At 45.5% G+C, this 15,933-nt stretch overlaps 1 protein-coding gene across 1 annotated transcript in view; it reads left to right on the plus strand.

The window, feature by feature from the left end:
• Nucleotides 1-3,693: 3,693 nt before the first annotated feature.
• IFIH1 (interferon induced with helicase C domain 1) overlaps nt 3,694-15,933 on the plus strand; it is a 35,000-nt gene continuing 22,760 nt past the window's right edge. Inside the window, exons 1-3 of the mRNA XM_026697146.2 lie at nt 3,694-4,594; nt 8,498-8,654; nt 10,189-10,350. Coding sequence (XP_026552931.1) covers nt 4,136-4,594; nt 8,498-8,654; nt 10,189-10,350 — 778 coding nt within the window. The 5' untranslated portion in view covers nt 3,694-4,135. The remainder of the gene's footprint in view (nt 4,595-8,497; nt 8,655-10,188; nt 10,351-15,933) is intronic.

Raw genomic sequence — 15,933 nt, forward strand, 5'->3', positions numbered from 1 at the left:
ATTATTTTAAGAGATTATTTTATTTTATTTTCTGTACACTTTATACAAGATACAGTGGCTGTTGTACTTCTGAAAAATCCCTGAATAGTGGAGGTAATTGTTTTCTACTTTATCCCGTAGCAGCTTTCCCTGAAAAGCAAGCAGCCAGGAGCAGTGATAATGGCAAACAAGAAAAATATGCTGAGGACATATAATAATAAATTATGAAACTTGTATGCTGCACAAGTCTCAGTGATTCTGGCCATTATATCTGATCAGGGATATCATGCTCAAGGCCTGCCGGCCAGATCAAGCCAGTGGGGTGCTTAAATCTGGCCCATGGGGCCACCCTGGAAACAGTGAAGGATCGGCCCACAGTGCCTCTGCCAGTGAAAATGGAGCTCAGGAGGGCCACATGCAGTTCTCCTGAACCTCATTTTCCCTAGCAGAGGGTTGCAGAAGGCCATCATGGCCGAAAATGGAGTTTGGGAGTCCATTTTTGCTTGCAAAGCGGTTGGGCTACCACACGCGCTCCTGACATAGATGACCTCAAGCTGGCCACGTCCACCCTGGCCACACACACTCTGCCTCCCAATGTCAAACACAACTCTGATGCAGCCCTCAATGAAATTGAGTTTGACACCCCTGCTCTAAATATACTATAGATTGTTTTATTTACCCCTTTTTTTTCTTAGTTCTATTTCTTTTTTCCATTTCCTTTATTTATTCTCTACTGGGTTTTTAAATAACATAGCCACTATTTTATTTTGTTGGTCATGGTAGTGGTAACATAGTAGTTTATATTTCACTAATAATAACGATTGTATCAAAATCTAAACCTGGAAATCTAGAATATAGCTTGTGTTTCACTACTTCTTCCTAAACACCTATTTTTTAAAGATGCCTTTCTCACAAAGATTTCTACTGATTTCCTTGGCTTAAAAAAAAAGGGGGGGGGGGGTGGAGGACATAAAATGAAACTATGAAAAAAGAAGAAGCCAGTCTTTGTACACCAGACCACACCAGAGAAAAGAAACTTATCCTACATTCCTAGAAACACACTGGAAGCTGTATTGCTGTCATAAAACTACCTAAATATCTGCACAGCTGCAATTTCTTGGGTACAGTAGTTACTACTGACAAATTGGGATGTGCGCTTTCAACTATAAGCAGTAGATAGTTAGGTTTATATGCTGCTGTAATCAACGAAGATTCCGGGTGGCTTACAAAACCCTCTCCAAGTAGAATTTTAAAGATATTTATTTTTTATTTATTTTATTTTGTCAAGCAATTATTAAATAACAAGTATAAGTATAAACATGGTTATGAATACATGTAATGGATACATGTAAGAAAAATAAAAGAAACAATAGGACAGCGACCGCAGGCACGCCCCCTACAGACCTCTTAGGAAAGGGGTGAGGTCAATAGAAGACAGTCTAAGGCGGGGGTGGGCAAACTACGGCCCGCGGGCCGCATCCGGCCCGTTGGTCAGTCCAATCTGGCCCGCCCGGAAAAAAAATCAGTGGGCGTGGCGTATTGCCCTGCGCCACGTGGCCCCCAAAGCTGCAAAACAGTGCGGAGCGCTCTCGGGGTAGGAAAGAAAAGAAGAACTTTGCAAAGGCCTCGGCTGGGAGTTTGAAATCACCTTCGAGTGCAACCTCTCCAAAGGTGACTCCCTGCCGATCCCCCTTTTTTTTCCGGGGCTTTCAGGCTTAAACTTTGCAAAGGCAAAGTTTGCAGGCGGGAGCGTCTTCCTGCCGAGGAGCAGGAAGGGTTCCGCCCAGCGGGCGGGTGGGCTGCTTGGAGCGGTTGGGCTGCTTGGAGCCACCTAAAGCTAGGCTGCTGCTGGTGGAGCCTTGCCCTGCCTTGTTGCCCCGTTTCCCGGCTTGGCGGTCCTGCTCAGGCGGCACTTTAAAAGCCCTCCTCCTCGCGTATGTGCCCGACAAGCCGCTCACCACGACGGCGGCTCCCAGCAACTTGCGGCGTCCTTTTTCCTCGCAGGCGCTCACGCCTGGCCCCGAGCCGTGCACAGAGGGGAAACCCGGAGCGCCGTCGGGTCGCCTCCTCCAAGCAGCCCGCCCACCCTCCGGGCAGAATCCTTCCCGCTCCTCGGCGGGAAGACGCTCTCGCCTGCAAACTTTGCCTGTGCAAAGTTTAAGCCTGGAAGCCCGAGCAACTTCCCAGCAACTTGCGGCTTCCTTTTTCCTCGCGGGCACTCACGCCTGGCCCGAGCCGTGCGGCAGAGGGAAGCCCGGCAGGCGGGCAGGCGGGCTGCTTGGAGAAGGTGACCCGGCGGCGCTCCGAGTTTCCCTCCGCCGCGCGGCTCGGGGCCAGGCGCGAGCACCTGCGAGTTGAAAGGAAGCCGAAAGTTGCCGGAAGTTGCTCGGGTTTCTGGGGCTTCGGGGCTTAAACTTTGCACAGGCAAAGTTTGCAGGTGGGAGCGTCTTCCCGCCGAGGAGCGGGAAGGGTTCTGCCCGGCGGGCGGGCGGGCTGCTTGGAGGAGGCAACCCGGCGGTGCTCCGGGCTTCCCCTCCACCGCGCGGCTCGGGGCTAGGTGCGAGCACCTGAGAGGAAAAAGCAAGCCACAAGTTGCTGGGAACTTGCTCGGATGCTGGGAGCCGCCGTCGGGCTTGTCGGGCGCGTACGCGAGGAGGAGGGCTTTTAAAGTGCTGCCCGAGCAGGACCGCCGAGCCGGGAAATGGGGCACCAAGGCAGGGCAAGGCTCCACCAGCAGCGGCCTAGCTTTAGGTGGGCTTGGATGCCCCTGAGCGCGGGTTTGCTGTTTGTTGTCTCCTGGGACTCGCGTTTGGAAAGTGTGGAAAGTAGTAGCAGGAGCAGCCGCGGTGTTATTTTTTCTCTTTATATAATATATATATACATTATATATACATTATATATATATAATTAATATATATATATATATATATATATATATATATATATATATATATATATATATATATATATATATATTTTATAAAGGCCCATTATAAAATGCAGCAAATTATATATATAGATATATATATATATATATATATATATATATATATATATATATATATATATATATGGATGGATCTTTGGTTGTTCGGGTTTTCTCCGCGTAAGATTCAAAGTATCTAGGCACGTTTGATGAAGTCTCATTCATCATCTTCAGGCTTCTGTCTTCAGCTCTTGCTTCTCAGAATGATGAAGAACCAGCTGCAATCTCACATCACTCTGAGAAGCAAGAGCTGAAGACAGAAGCCTGAAGATGATGAATGAGACTTCATCGAAACGTAAATTGGTTCGGCCATCAAACGCAGATCTGATTTTCCATGTGGCCCCCGACAGAAATTAATTGCCCACCCCTGGTCTAAGGTTAAAGTTTTGGGGGTTTGGGGAAGAAGCCAGAGTCAGGTAGAGTATTCCAGACATAAACATTAAAGAAAAAAATCCAAGCTAACACGATTGCAATAAACTTCCTAAAATAATCAATTGTTAAACATGATAGGCGGGAAGTTGCCTCATTCATGATTCCAGTATTAAACGTCGTTCTGAGACTTGACTTACAAATCAAATCTATTGAGCAAACTTTCCCACACCACTAACCTCCAAGTCACAAGGGTCTTCAAACTTGACAAGCTTTAAAACGCGTGGACTTCAACTCCCAGAATTGCTGAGCTAACATGTCTGGAGGAGGAATTCTGGGAGTTGAAGTCCACGCGTCTTAAAGCTGTCGTGCTTGAAGACACCCACCCACACCCACCCACCCCCGCTCCCAGAGAATTGGAGAATTCTACGTCTTCTAGAATGAGTCGTGCTGTGAATTGTGGGAAAGGTAAAACGAAAACGTCTGATGGGAGCAATATTGGGAGGAAGGAACTTGCTAGAACATTGGTCGCCTTCGTAAGGTTCCTCCGTGGCGGGCGAAACTAGCTAAATTGCAACCACTCCCCCCCCCGCCCTTTCAGAGCAAAGGGAAACGGGCGTCTGGAAACTAAAGCTCCCACTGAGAATAGAAACCGAAAGTGCAGCCGGAGAATCGCCCAGCTTTCGCCCGGCCAAGCGACATGATCAAGATCGAGGAGTGAAAGCAACAACATAGACGGAATCGTTGCCCTTTCCCGAGCGGTTCCCCGGCGGCGGCTACAGCAGCAGCAGCAGCAGCAGCATGGAAGCGGCCGCCAGCCCATCCCGGGACGAGTGCATCCTCTACTTGATCTCTTGCTTTAGGACCAGGATCAAGAACAACGTCCGAGTGCATCAAGTGCTGGATTTGATGCCGTCCCTCAGCCTCGACCAAAAACGTCAGCTCCACGCCGTGGCTGCAGAAAAAGGGGACGTGGAAGCCGCGGAGAAGCTGCTCTCCCTGGTGGAGAAGGAGGCTCCCGACTCGCCGGGCTTATGCCAGGAGTTCTGCGAGGCGCTGGTGGAGGGAGGCTACGCCGCCGCCTATTACCTGGATCCCAGCCTGAACGAACTGCCCTCGCCCTCTTTGGAAGCGGCCGGCGACCTGAGCAAGGCTCTGGTGAACCTGTTCTTCGGTCGCCTCACCGACACGCTACAGGCCACTCAGGTGGCTTTCCAGTGTTTGGAAAAGGGGCTGTTAAATCCCGAAGATGTGGAGCGGGTAAGCCGGAACAGAGCAACGGCGGCAGCAGGGAGCCAAACCTGGTCCTTTCTTAAAACTAGGTGGGGGGGGGGGGGGTTGCAGCGAAATGGGGCGAGAGAGATCCGGAAAGAAGAGGGCTCTCCAGCTATTTGGAATGAATCCCCGGAATTCCTTATAGGCCTTATACTAGACCTGGATTTCTGAACCTCAACAACTTTAAAGTGTGTGGACTTGGACTCTCTGAATTCCCCACACACCTTACAATTGTTGAGATTGTGGAAAGCTGTAGTGAAGACCATATGGGAGATCAAACCCGTCCTAAATGTAAAAGCTGAATTGCAGATTATTACCTTACAAAACGCTCTTGGAGAAAACATATAGTTTTGCCAAATGAATCTTGTCCACAATACCTACTTTAGAGAGCTCCCACTCGCTCTCTTCTAGCTAATTGTTTAAACTAACCAGCTCCCTCATAAGAGGCTCTGGGCAGTATATTTGTTTACATTTCCTATTTCTTAACCAATATGGTTAACGCTGGGGCTGACCAACAATCAAGTATTCACAGGGGGGATTTTTGAAGTAAACACTCCTAAACATGAAGGCTCCATGACCCTAGAATTCTGCTCCTAATCACCACGATGCCAAAAACAGTGGATGCTTCATGACATTTTCATGCTTGGATCACAATGTTGCACATTAGTATGTAAGTTGTGGAGTCTATCACAATGCACAATTTGTCATTTGCCTTCTCCTGCTGCAATGTCCTGGGGTCATGTGATCACCTTTTCTGACCTGTCCAGCAAAGTCAAGAAACCAGATTTGTCTTACAACCAGGTTACTAACTTAACAACTTCAGTGATTCACTTAACTATGCAAGAAAGGTTGTGAACTGGGGCAAAACTCACTTCACTTTTTCCCTTAGCAACAGAAATTATGGGCTCATTTGTGGGTTATAAGTTGAGGACTATCCCTGCATATCTTGCACATGAATCACTGCAGTTGTTAAATTACATGAATCACTGCAGTTGTTAAATTAGTAACATGGTTGTCTAGCTTCTTGATTTTGTTTGTTGGGTCACAAACTTATCCTAATTTTAAAAGTGTAAGGCAGGAGTGTTCTTTGCTGCCAACTCAAGGCCTGGGGGAGAGCATAATAATGAGATTGTACTGCTGTCCCCTAAGGGGCTGTTGATGTCTTCATAAAATGTGTATGCTGGAGCTTTATTGCTGCACCACTGCTACTTATTATATCTGAGTACAGTTCTGGTGGTGGAATGTAGTCTGGATTCCCAGGAAAGGGGGAGAGGGTGACTGCATTCCAGAGAAATAAGGGACAGTAAAGTTTAGATAGTTTGATTGGGAGGAAGAGACTCTAGACCAAAAGTGTCAAACTCAAGGCCCGCAGGCCAGATCTGCCCTGTGGGGTGCTTAAATCTAACCCATGGAGGCCGTCCTGGAAATAGCAAAGGACCAGCTCATGATGCCTCTGGTAGTCAAAACGCGGCACATGGGGGCTGCATACAGCCTTCACACGCACCGTTTTTGGCCTAGAAGTTCTCCTTGTAGCATCCTGACAGCCAAAACGGGGCATGGAGGGCCATGTGTTGAGGCTATGTGCACCCCCCATGTCCATTTTGGTCAGCAGGGTACTGCAGGAATCATCCATCCCGTCTTCCCATCCCCCAGCTGGCCCATGGAGAACTACAGCCCTCTAAGAAATCCAGTTTGACACCCCTGGTCTAGAACTTAGGAGTTCTCCGAGTATATATCTTTAATGATGCAAATAATTTCCTTTAGTTGAGCACGATTTCTGTCTAGGTGTGTAACCATAAAGTAAAGTGCTTAGAAGAAACTCACCATGTGTTTGGGGGACTTTGGAGCTGGAGAGTTCTAGCTCAGCAGTTTCTTGTAGCAACAATGAGAGAAATCAAAAAGAATGAAGTATTTCCAAATCAGGTTGCCACTAGGACAAGGCATCTGCCTTGAACATTCTTGGACTTTGTTTGTTTCTTTTAGGTCACCTAGCAGAGCTTGAGTTGACAAATGCTGCTCAGAAGAGAGCTGGATATTGTTTTAAGTATAACTCTTTGAAAACACAGGGAGTAACATATAAAGGGTAGCCCTCGCTTAGCAGGGGCCTGGCAGCTATTCACAGCTAACAGTGATGATGAAAAAGCAACTTTATGACAAATCCTGCCATTTACAACCTTTGAAGGTCTATAAAGCAAAAGACAGGTAAAGCAAGATCACAGTTTTACTTAGTGACCACTTTTAATGACTGGGTTGCTGGTCCCAATTGTGAAGGCTAAACAAGGACTACTTAGACTTAGAACTTAGGCCCTAGAATAACTTTGTTACTTTGAATGTACACTAATCGGCATACATTAAAATGAAATTTCATTGATTATAGCTCTCAAAGGGTCTCCACCTCTAATATACATGACATAAACATGACAAAATAAATAAATACAAAATTATGCATACACCCACCTATACTATATGACCCAGAGAAACAACACAGTCTAGTTGGGATGTATACTTTGTACATAGTGAGAAGTATGAATCTTGCGAGTTTACCAGTCAGATAGCATAGGGGCACGGGTTTCAAACTCAAGGCCTACAGAGTGCTTAAATCTGGTCCACGGGACCATCCTGGAAACAGCAAAGGACTGGCCTGCGGTGTCTCTGCCAACAAAAACAAAGCTCAGGGAGGCCGTGTGCAACCTGCCGTGCTCCATTTTCAGCTGCGATGGCCTCCTGCAGCCATCTGCTGGGAAAAACTGAGCTCGGGGAGCCCTCCCAGGCTCCATTTTCAGCCACAACAGCCTCCTGCATCCCTTTGCCAGCAAAAACAAATCTTGGGAGGCTGTGTGTGGCCTGCCCAGGCTCCATTTTTGGCTGTGATGGGCTCCTGCAGCCCTCTGCCAGCGAAAACGGAGCCCAGGAAGAGCTCCCCGAGATCCCTTTTTTTTGGCAGATGGCTGCAGGAGTCCGTTGTGGTTGAAAACTGAGCGTCAACAAGTGACGTCGACCTGGCCATGCCCATCTTGGCCATGGCCCCTCCCAGCCCCTCCCAAAGTCAAATACAAGTCTGATGCAGCCCTCAATGAAATCGAGTTTGACACCCCTGGCATAGGGAAGAAAGCTGTTACAGAATTGGGTAGTCCTACTATAAATTGAACCTCCTCCTAGAGGGAAGCATCAGAAATGGACTATGAAGTGAGTGTGCGGGGTCTCTAACAATGCTTTGAGGTCTAAGCACATAGCACTTAAAAGCTGAATGACAGACAGAAAGTGAGCTTTCTATAATCTCAGCTGTCCTTACCACTCTCTGTAGGGACTTTCTCTCTGAGGCACTGCAGCCACCAAACCAAACAGTGATGCAGTTTGTTAAGACCCTCTCAATGATGCCTCTAAAATAGTGGCCAGGACAGAAGGAGAAATATGTGCTCTCCTCATCCAACACAGGAAATACAGGTGCTGGTTTGCACGCTTCACTAAGGATGATGTACGGAGAGACCAGACTGTTCGTTATCTGCACCCCCAGATACTTAACACCATTATCTCTACCGCTCGTTTAGTGGCAGTTCAAAGTGAAATGGTGCTTGACAAAGTAACTTAACAACTATTGCAGCATCTACACAGTCATGTGATCAGAATTCTCTTTTACAATCTCCCCAGCCAGCTTCCAAGCAGAAAAGTTAACAGGGAAGCAGGATTCAGGAACAATCCCGTGATTCGCTTAACAAACACACGATTCACTTGACGATATGGCCAAACAATCATAAAATCAGGCACAACGTTCCTCTAGTAGTCATAGATCACAGACTCCCCGTAGTTGACAATAAGAAATGACATTGATATGCATTGTGAAGGATCTTACCGAAATGTTTCTCTTGCCTCTTTGATTTTCCTAAACAGGTAGTCATCGAAAAGGATAAACAGGGGAATAAATCGGCAGTGAGAGAAATGCTCTATAGGATAACACAGAAGAAAGAATGGCTCTCACCTTTTCTGGAAGTCCTGGGTAAAGCTGGTCATGCAAACATGGCCGCTTACATAAGTGGGCACCCAAACGGTAATAATATAATTTCATGAGTTTCAGCGTAGCTTCACGTTTTGATAAATGTCTGTGTGCTGGTGGTGTTGCTTTTGTTGCTTGTCACCTAAGAAAGTTTCGCTCCATAGGGATTGCTGTTTAAAAGGAAGAGTTCAGGATCGTGGTGAGGATACAGAGGTGCAGTTGTGCCTGTGACTTTACAGGTCCTTCGTAAAAATTTGTAAGATACGGACAACCATTTTGTAAGTAAATGAGCAATCAGACCAAACCCTTTTTATTTCTGTGGTGATTCAGATTTAGCTACTGATCATCACAGAATAGCATAATCATTAAACAAAGGATAGGAAGAAAGAATACGCATTTTGCAAAGGTTACGTAAAATTAGGAGCATAACTGTGTTTCAAATATAATCGGTTTAAATTTTCAACTGGAAAGGAAATGACAGTCTTGAAATGAATTGACTCGCTTCTGACCTATGCTTATATATAGTCCTCAACTTACAACAATTCGTTTAGTGAGCATTTGAAGTAATGACAGCCTTGAAAACAGTGGCCTTTGATTAGTGCTTGCACTTACCTGTCATAGGATGAACATTTGAATGCATGGTAACCAGCATGTATTTTATGATAGTTACAGCATCCAGGTGTTGCGTGATCATTTGACCTCCCCAACCAGCTTCCAACAGGTGTGATCAATGGGGGAAGCTGGATTTGCTTAATGACCACATGATTCTTTTTAACGACTCTATGATTCACTAAATGATTGAGGCAGAAGAGGTTGTAAAGTTGGGCACAGCTTGCTTAATGACGGACTTGCTTAACAATAGGAGTCCCGATCCCAATTATGATTGTAAGTTGAAGGCTACCTGTTCTTCTATATATAGTAGAGACTGATAATATTGTGTTGGGATATTATTACTGGCTTACTTTCTTTGTTTCTACATTTACTCGGGAATAAGATATGCTAAAAACAATGAAAGTTGTTTTTAAATAGACAACCTGTAGATCTGTTCCTTACTGGCTATAAACTTGTTTCAGTAGGACTTCATTTCTCTGAGTTGCCAGGGTCTGTGGTCTTATTTTTGTTTTTCTCCTCATCTTTACAGCTGCACTTTAAAGCACAGGTGTCAAACTCAAGTCACATCACGTGACGTATCTTGACATTTTTTGCCTTTGCAGAGCTGGGGTGTGGCCTGCATGTGACTCATCCGCCCCGCAGGCTAACAGTTTAATAGGCCTGCTTTAAAGCTTCAAGCCTTCTGAAAGTTCTCTACTTTCAAAAGTTGATTCTTGCTACTGTGCTTTGTAAGCCTTAAATTAAGGTTCCTTCATACCTGTTATTTGGGTGCATATATGAATATGGACAGCCAGTGACAGATGGCAGGTTCTGATCATCAAACTCCCAAGATTTCTTTCAGTTTAGCCCTGAGTACATCCCGAATTGTATATTAGAAACCAAAGTCCATCGATTTCATGTAGGCCCTTAATTGAACGGTTAATTAAATGAATAAGCTTCAGTCATGGAGTGCAACATTTTATTTTTGGCTGAACAGAACAAGGCGTAAATGGAGGTTCTGATTCATCAAATGTAATGTATGAGGCACCAAACTCAGAAGCTGTGGAGAATCTGCAGCCAAGAACTGAATTACAAGAAGCTCTGGAGGATGGCAAGAATGTATCAGAAAAATCATTTGAAGACCTCCCTGCAATTTCAGGTGATTTGTCAGCTACCAGTATTTTTACATATAATTTGTATAACTGATCATTAATATTGTAAAGTGGTGGATGCCATTACATGTGTGTGTGTATGGATCTTTGGTTATTCGGGTCTTCTCCCATGTAAAATTGGAAGTATCTAGGCGACATTTTGATGAAGTCTCATTCATCATCTTCAGGCTTGTGTCTTCGGCTTTGTGCTTCTCGGAGTAATGTGAGCTTGCAGCTGCTTCTTCCTTTTAACTGCTAGTGGGGGTGTGACTTGATTGGGTGGGGGCTTGGCTGTGTTCTGATTGGGTGGGGGTGTGTTCTCATTGGTTGGGGGGTTGGCTGTGTTCTGATTGGTTGGGGGGTTGGCTGTGTTCTGATTGGCTGGGGGTGTGTTCTGTTCAGGTGGGGGCTTGGTTGTGCTCAGGTTAGTCTTAGTTGCTGGGGGATTTGAGCTGGTGAGCTGTGATCCTGCTGTTTGGCTTCGCGTTCGTGGTCGTGCCACATCTTCATGGTGGGCGTCAGTTCGCTTCATGTATGGGTCGGAGGGGTTTGAAGTGGGTAGTGATGCAGCTGCGGCATGGCTTTGGGTCCGTGGGTCGTGTCTCATCTTCTGTGTGGGTGTGAGTCTGCTTTCTACGTGGAAGTGTGGTGATAGTATCTTGTATGGCCCTCGTGCGTGTGGGTCTGGTGTCATTCTTCATGTTAGGTACTCGTTTGTTCATGAGGGTGGGTTTCCAAATGGCTGGTAGGCAGGAGGTATCATCTCGTATCATAATCTCAGCGATGGAAGTACACCCACACAAAAGATGAGACAAGACCATGGACCAGAAGCCGTACTGCAGCTGCATCACTACCCGCTTCAAACCCCTCCGACCCATACATGAAGCAAACTGATGCCCACCATGAAGATGTGGCACGACCACGAACGCGAAGCCAAACAGCAGGATCACAGCTCACCAGCTCAAATCCCCCAGCAACTAAGACTAACCTGAGCACAACCAAGCCCCCACCTGAACAGAACACACCCCCAGCCAATCAGAACACAGCCAACACCCCAACCAATCAGAACACACCCCCACCCAATCAGAACACAGCCAAGCCCCCACCCAATCAAGTCACACCCCCACTAGCAGTTAAAAGGAAGAAGCAGCTGCAAGCTCACATTACTCCGAGAAGCACAAAGCCGAAGACACAAGCCTGAAGATGATGAATGAAACTTCATCGAAACGTCACATACAAATACCTGCGAAAACCTCAGAAAACATATATATACATACACACACACACACACACACACACACACACACACACACACACACACACACACACACATATATATATATACACGCACACATTCATACATACATACACTAGACGGGGTTCTCCAAGAATTTTTAATTAAAGAAGCCAAAACAAAATTGTTTTCTTCCAATTTAACATTTTGGGAGGATGGCATGTGCAATATTATGTAAAATCACTTCATGGTGTTTTCTATCTGAAAAGTTTGCTCTCCTCTGACATAATCAATTTAACTAAAAATGCCAAATCTCCCTCAAATTAAAGACATTGGGTCCTAAGCTTTTCAAGAAGAAATGACGTTCACCATAAAAGCACTAAATGTAGCTTTATACACTGCTCAAAAGAATAAACACTTAAACAACACAATGTAACTCCAAGTCACACACTTCTGTGAAATCAAACTGTCCACTGCAACACTGATTGACAACCAATTTCACATGTTGTTGTGCAAATGGAATAGACAACAGGTAGAAAGCAGAGGCAGTTAGCAAGACATCCCCAATAAAGGAGTGGTTCTGCAGGTGGTGACCACAGACCACTTCTCAGTTCCTATGCTTTCTGGCTGATGGTTTGGTCACTTTTGAATGCTGGTGGTGCTTTCACTCTAGTGGTAGCATGTGGCGGACTCTACAACCCACATAAGTGGCTCAGGTAGTGCAGCTCATCCAGGATGGCACATCAATGCGAGCTGTGGCAAGAAGGTTTGCTGTGTCTGTCAGTGTAGTGTCCAGAGCATGGAGGTGCTACCAGGAGACAGGCCAGTACATCAGGAGACATGGAGGAGGCCGTAGGAGGGCAACAACCTAGCATCAGGACCACTACCTCCACCTTTGTGCAAGGAGGGACAGGAAGAGCACTGCCAGAGCCCTGCAAAATGACCTCCAGCGGGCCATAAATGTGCATGCGGATGCTCAAACAGTCAGAAACAGACTCCATGAGGGTGGGTATGAGGGCCCGACATCCACAGGTGGAGGCTGTGCTTACATCCCAACACCATGCAGGACGTTTGGCATTTGCCAGAGAACACCAAGATTGGCAAATTCTCCACTGGCGCCCTGTGCTCTTCACAGATGAAAGCAGGTTCACACTGAGCACATGTGATAGACGTGACAGGGTCTGGAGATGCCGTGGAGAACGTTCTGCTGCCTGCAACATCCTCCAGCATGACCGGTTTGGTCAGTAATGGTGTGGGGTGGCATTTCTTCAGGGGGCCGCACAGTCCTCCATGTGCTCGCCAGAGGTAGCCTGACTGCCATTAGGTACCAAGATGAGATCCTCAGATCCCTTGTGAGACCATATGCTGTTGCGGTTGGCCCTGGGTTCCTACTAATGCAAGACAATGCTAGACTTCATGTGGCTGGAGTGTGTCAGCAGTTGCTGCAAGACAAAGGCATTGATGCTATGGACTGGCCCACCCGTTCCCGAGACCTGAATCCAATTGAGCACATCTGGGACATCATGTCTTGCTCCATCCACGAATGCCATGTTGTACCACAGACTGTCCAGGAGTTGGGGGATGCTTTAGTCAGGTGTGGGAGGAGATCCCTCAGGAGACCATCCGCCACCTCATCAGGAGCATGCCCAGGCATTGTAGGGAGGTCATACAGACATGTGGAGGCCACACACACTACTGAGCGTCATTTTGATTTGTTTTACGGACATTACATCAAAGTTGGATCAGCCTGTAGTGTGTTTTATTTTCACTTTAATTTTGAGTGTAACTCCAAATCCAGATCTCTGTAGGTTGCTAAATTTTATTTACATTGATAATTTTTGTGTGATTTTGTTGTCAGCACCTTCAACTATGTAATGAACAAAGTATTTACTAAGAATATTTCATTCAGATCTAGGATATCTTATTTTTGTGTTCCCTTTATTTTTTTGAGCAGTGTATTCTTCCTCTATTCCCTAAGTGTAGAATGAAAGCATCTTTCTTTTTCACTGAAACAGCTATAACTGTCTTTTCATGTGCCTGCCAGCCAAAAACTCATGAGAAGGCTGCGCACAATTTGGACAAAGCCACATGCAATTTGGACAAGGGTACAACCTTGGGAAGAAGATTGGCACAGCCAGGCCAGGCACCAGAATTTTGATCACATGAGTGTAAAGGTTCCCCTTGCACATACATGCTAGTCATTTCCGGCTCTAGGGGGCGGTGCTTATCTCCGTTACAAAGCTGAAGACCAGCGCTGTCCAAAGATGTCTCTGGTCATGTCGCTGGCATGACTAAACGCTGAAGGCACACGGAACGCTGTTACCTTCCTACCAAAATGGTCCCTATTTTTCCACTTGCATTTTTACATGCTTTCAAACTGCTAGATTGGCAGAAGCTGCAATAAGAAATGGGAGCTCACTCCGTTACACGGTGCTAGGGATTCAAACTGCCGAACTGCCAACCTTTCTGATCAACAAGCTCAGCGTCTTAGCCACTGAGCATGCAATTTGCATTTCATTTGAAGATCAAAAAATAGGGTTATATTCTCTCTACCTCCACTCCCCACTCCATGTGTTTATAAAGAACGTTATGTTAGGATCCAGTTGTAATTGTACCGTGCTACTTCCACTATGAAAATATAGGTATAGGGAAAGAAACAGGGGCATCGGTTCCGAGGAAATTGCACTACACTGGCCAGAATGCTTATCAGCCTAGCTTGATATTATCTGCCTGATAGCCTGTAGCTTTCAAAATCTGTGTGTGTCTCTCTCTTACTATGTCACAATCACTAAAAAGGCAAAGAGTGTTTTGGGGAGAAGGAGGATATGGAGCTAGAACAAACATACACATTCTTCGTTATATGTAGGAACTTTTAATTTTTTATCCCTCTTTTCCCAAAAACCTTGCCCCCCCCCACCCCCCCAATTTCCCTCATCAGTTCTACAACAGTTACAAAGAAAGTGCATTTCCTAATCATGGTACAATTTTCACCCTGCTAGAATTAATTGTGAACTTTCTCTACCCATAGCACCTCCTAGCTCCTCCATTTGCTGAAAGAGAAGACGTAACTTTGCTTTCCTCCCTCTGCCCATTGGAAACATAGTTGTGACTCATTCCTGTTGCTGTTATCATTCAATTACACCAGTCTGTCCAAGAAATGTATATAAATGGATTCAGAGCTTGTTTAAATAAGGAAGAGAAGACACTGTTCTTAATTTAAATAGGTTGTTCTCATCTCCAACTGTGCATACAGTCTTTAGTTTTAAAATAAGTAAGGGGTTATATAAGTATGTAATTTTATAAGTAAGAAATTGGATGATTTTTTCCAGCCCAGCATTTTGCTGGTATTGATATAGTTTTAAATGAATCCTTCTTTATTTTTATTTTCCCTTTCATATCTTCTGCAGTGTTGGAAGAGACGAATGAATTTCATCCTTCTAAGGCCATTTGCTGAAATAGAACTTTGCAAATCATGTTTTTTTACCTCAGTTTTATACTTTTGCCTAAATGTAGGATCCTCGCCATTCGAATAGTATTCATCTTGATTCAAATACCTAGGGAATCAGTAGGTGGCACTCTATCCATCCGTGTTAAGAAGATCTGCTTCTTCTGCTGCATAATCGAATTTTTAACCACAATAAATCCCATTGCGTCTTGTGTTAAATGTGGGTTAGATAAAGCAAATTTAATGTTATGGTCTCAAGCAAAAGGTTTCTTTACCCTGCCTAATTATGCACTACCTAATATAAATCAGAAACAGCTAGTTTGGTGCAGTGATTAAGGCACCAGGCTAGAAATCAGGAGACTGTGGGTTTATAGTCCTGTCTTAGATCACAAAACCAGGTGGTGACCTTGGACCAGTCTTTCTCTTTTATATTTAGAAAAGAAAAGGTAAGGACAAAACAATTGTGAAATACAGAGGGGGAGAGACAGACAGATAGAGAGACTTTAGTACAGGTGGCCAGTGGTTAGAATGCATTATTGCAGGATGCCTCTGGCCACAACCAGGAGTTCAGTCAAGGTGTTCACTTAGTTTTCCAACCTTCCCAGGTCATAAAATAAGGACCCAGGTTGTGGGGGTAATATGCTGAGTGTAAACCGCTCAGAGATGGCTGTAAAACACTATGAAGCAGTATTTAAGCCTAAGTGCTATGGATATGGATATAAATATAGACCAGGGGTGTCAAACTCAAGGACCGTGGGCCAGTGCTTAGATCTGGGCTGTGGGGCCACCCTGGAAACAGTGAAGGACAGGCCCACGGTGCCTCTGCCAGCAAAAATGGAGCTCTGTTTTCACTGGCAGAGGGTTGCATGAGGTCGTCACAGCCGGAAATGGAGCTGGGAAGCCCATTTTCAC

This window comes from Pseudonaja textilis, chromosome 1 (assembly GCF_049901715.1).
Source record: "Pseudonaja textilis isolate UNSWEBS1 chromosome 1, rPseTex1.2, whole genome shotgun sequence".
Lineage (NCBI taxonomy): Eukaryota > Metazoa > Chordata > Lepidosauria > Squamata > Elapidae > Pseudonaja > Pseudonaja textilis.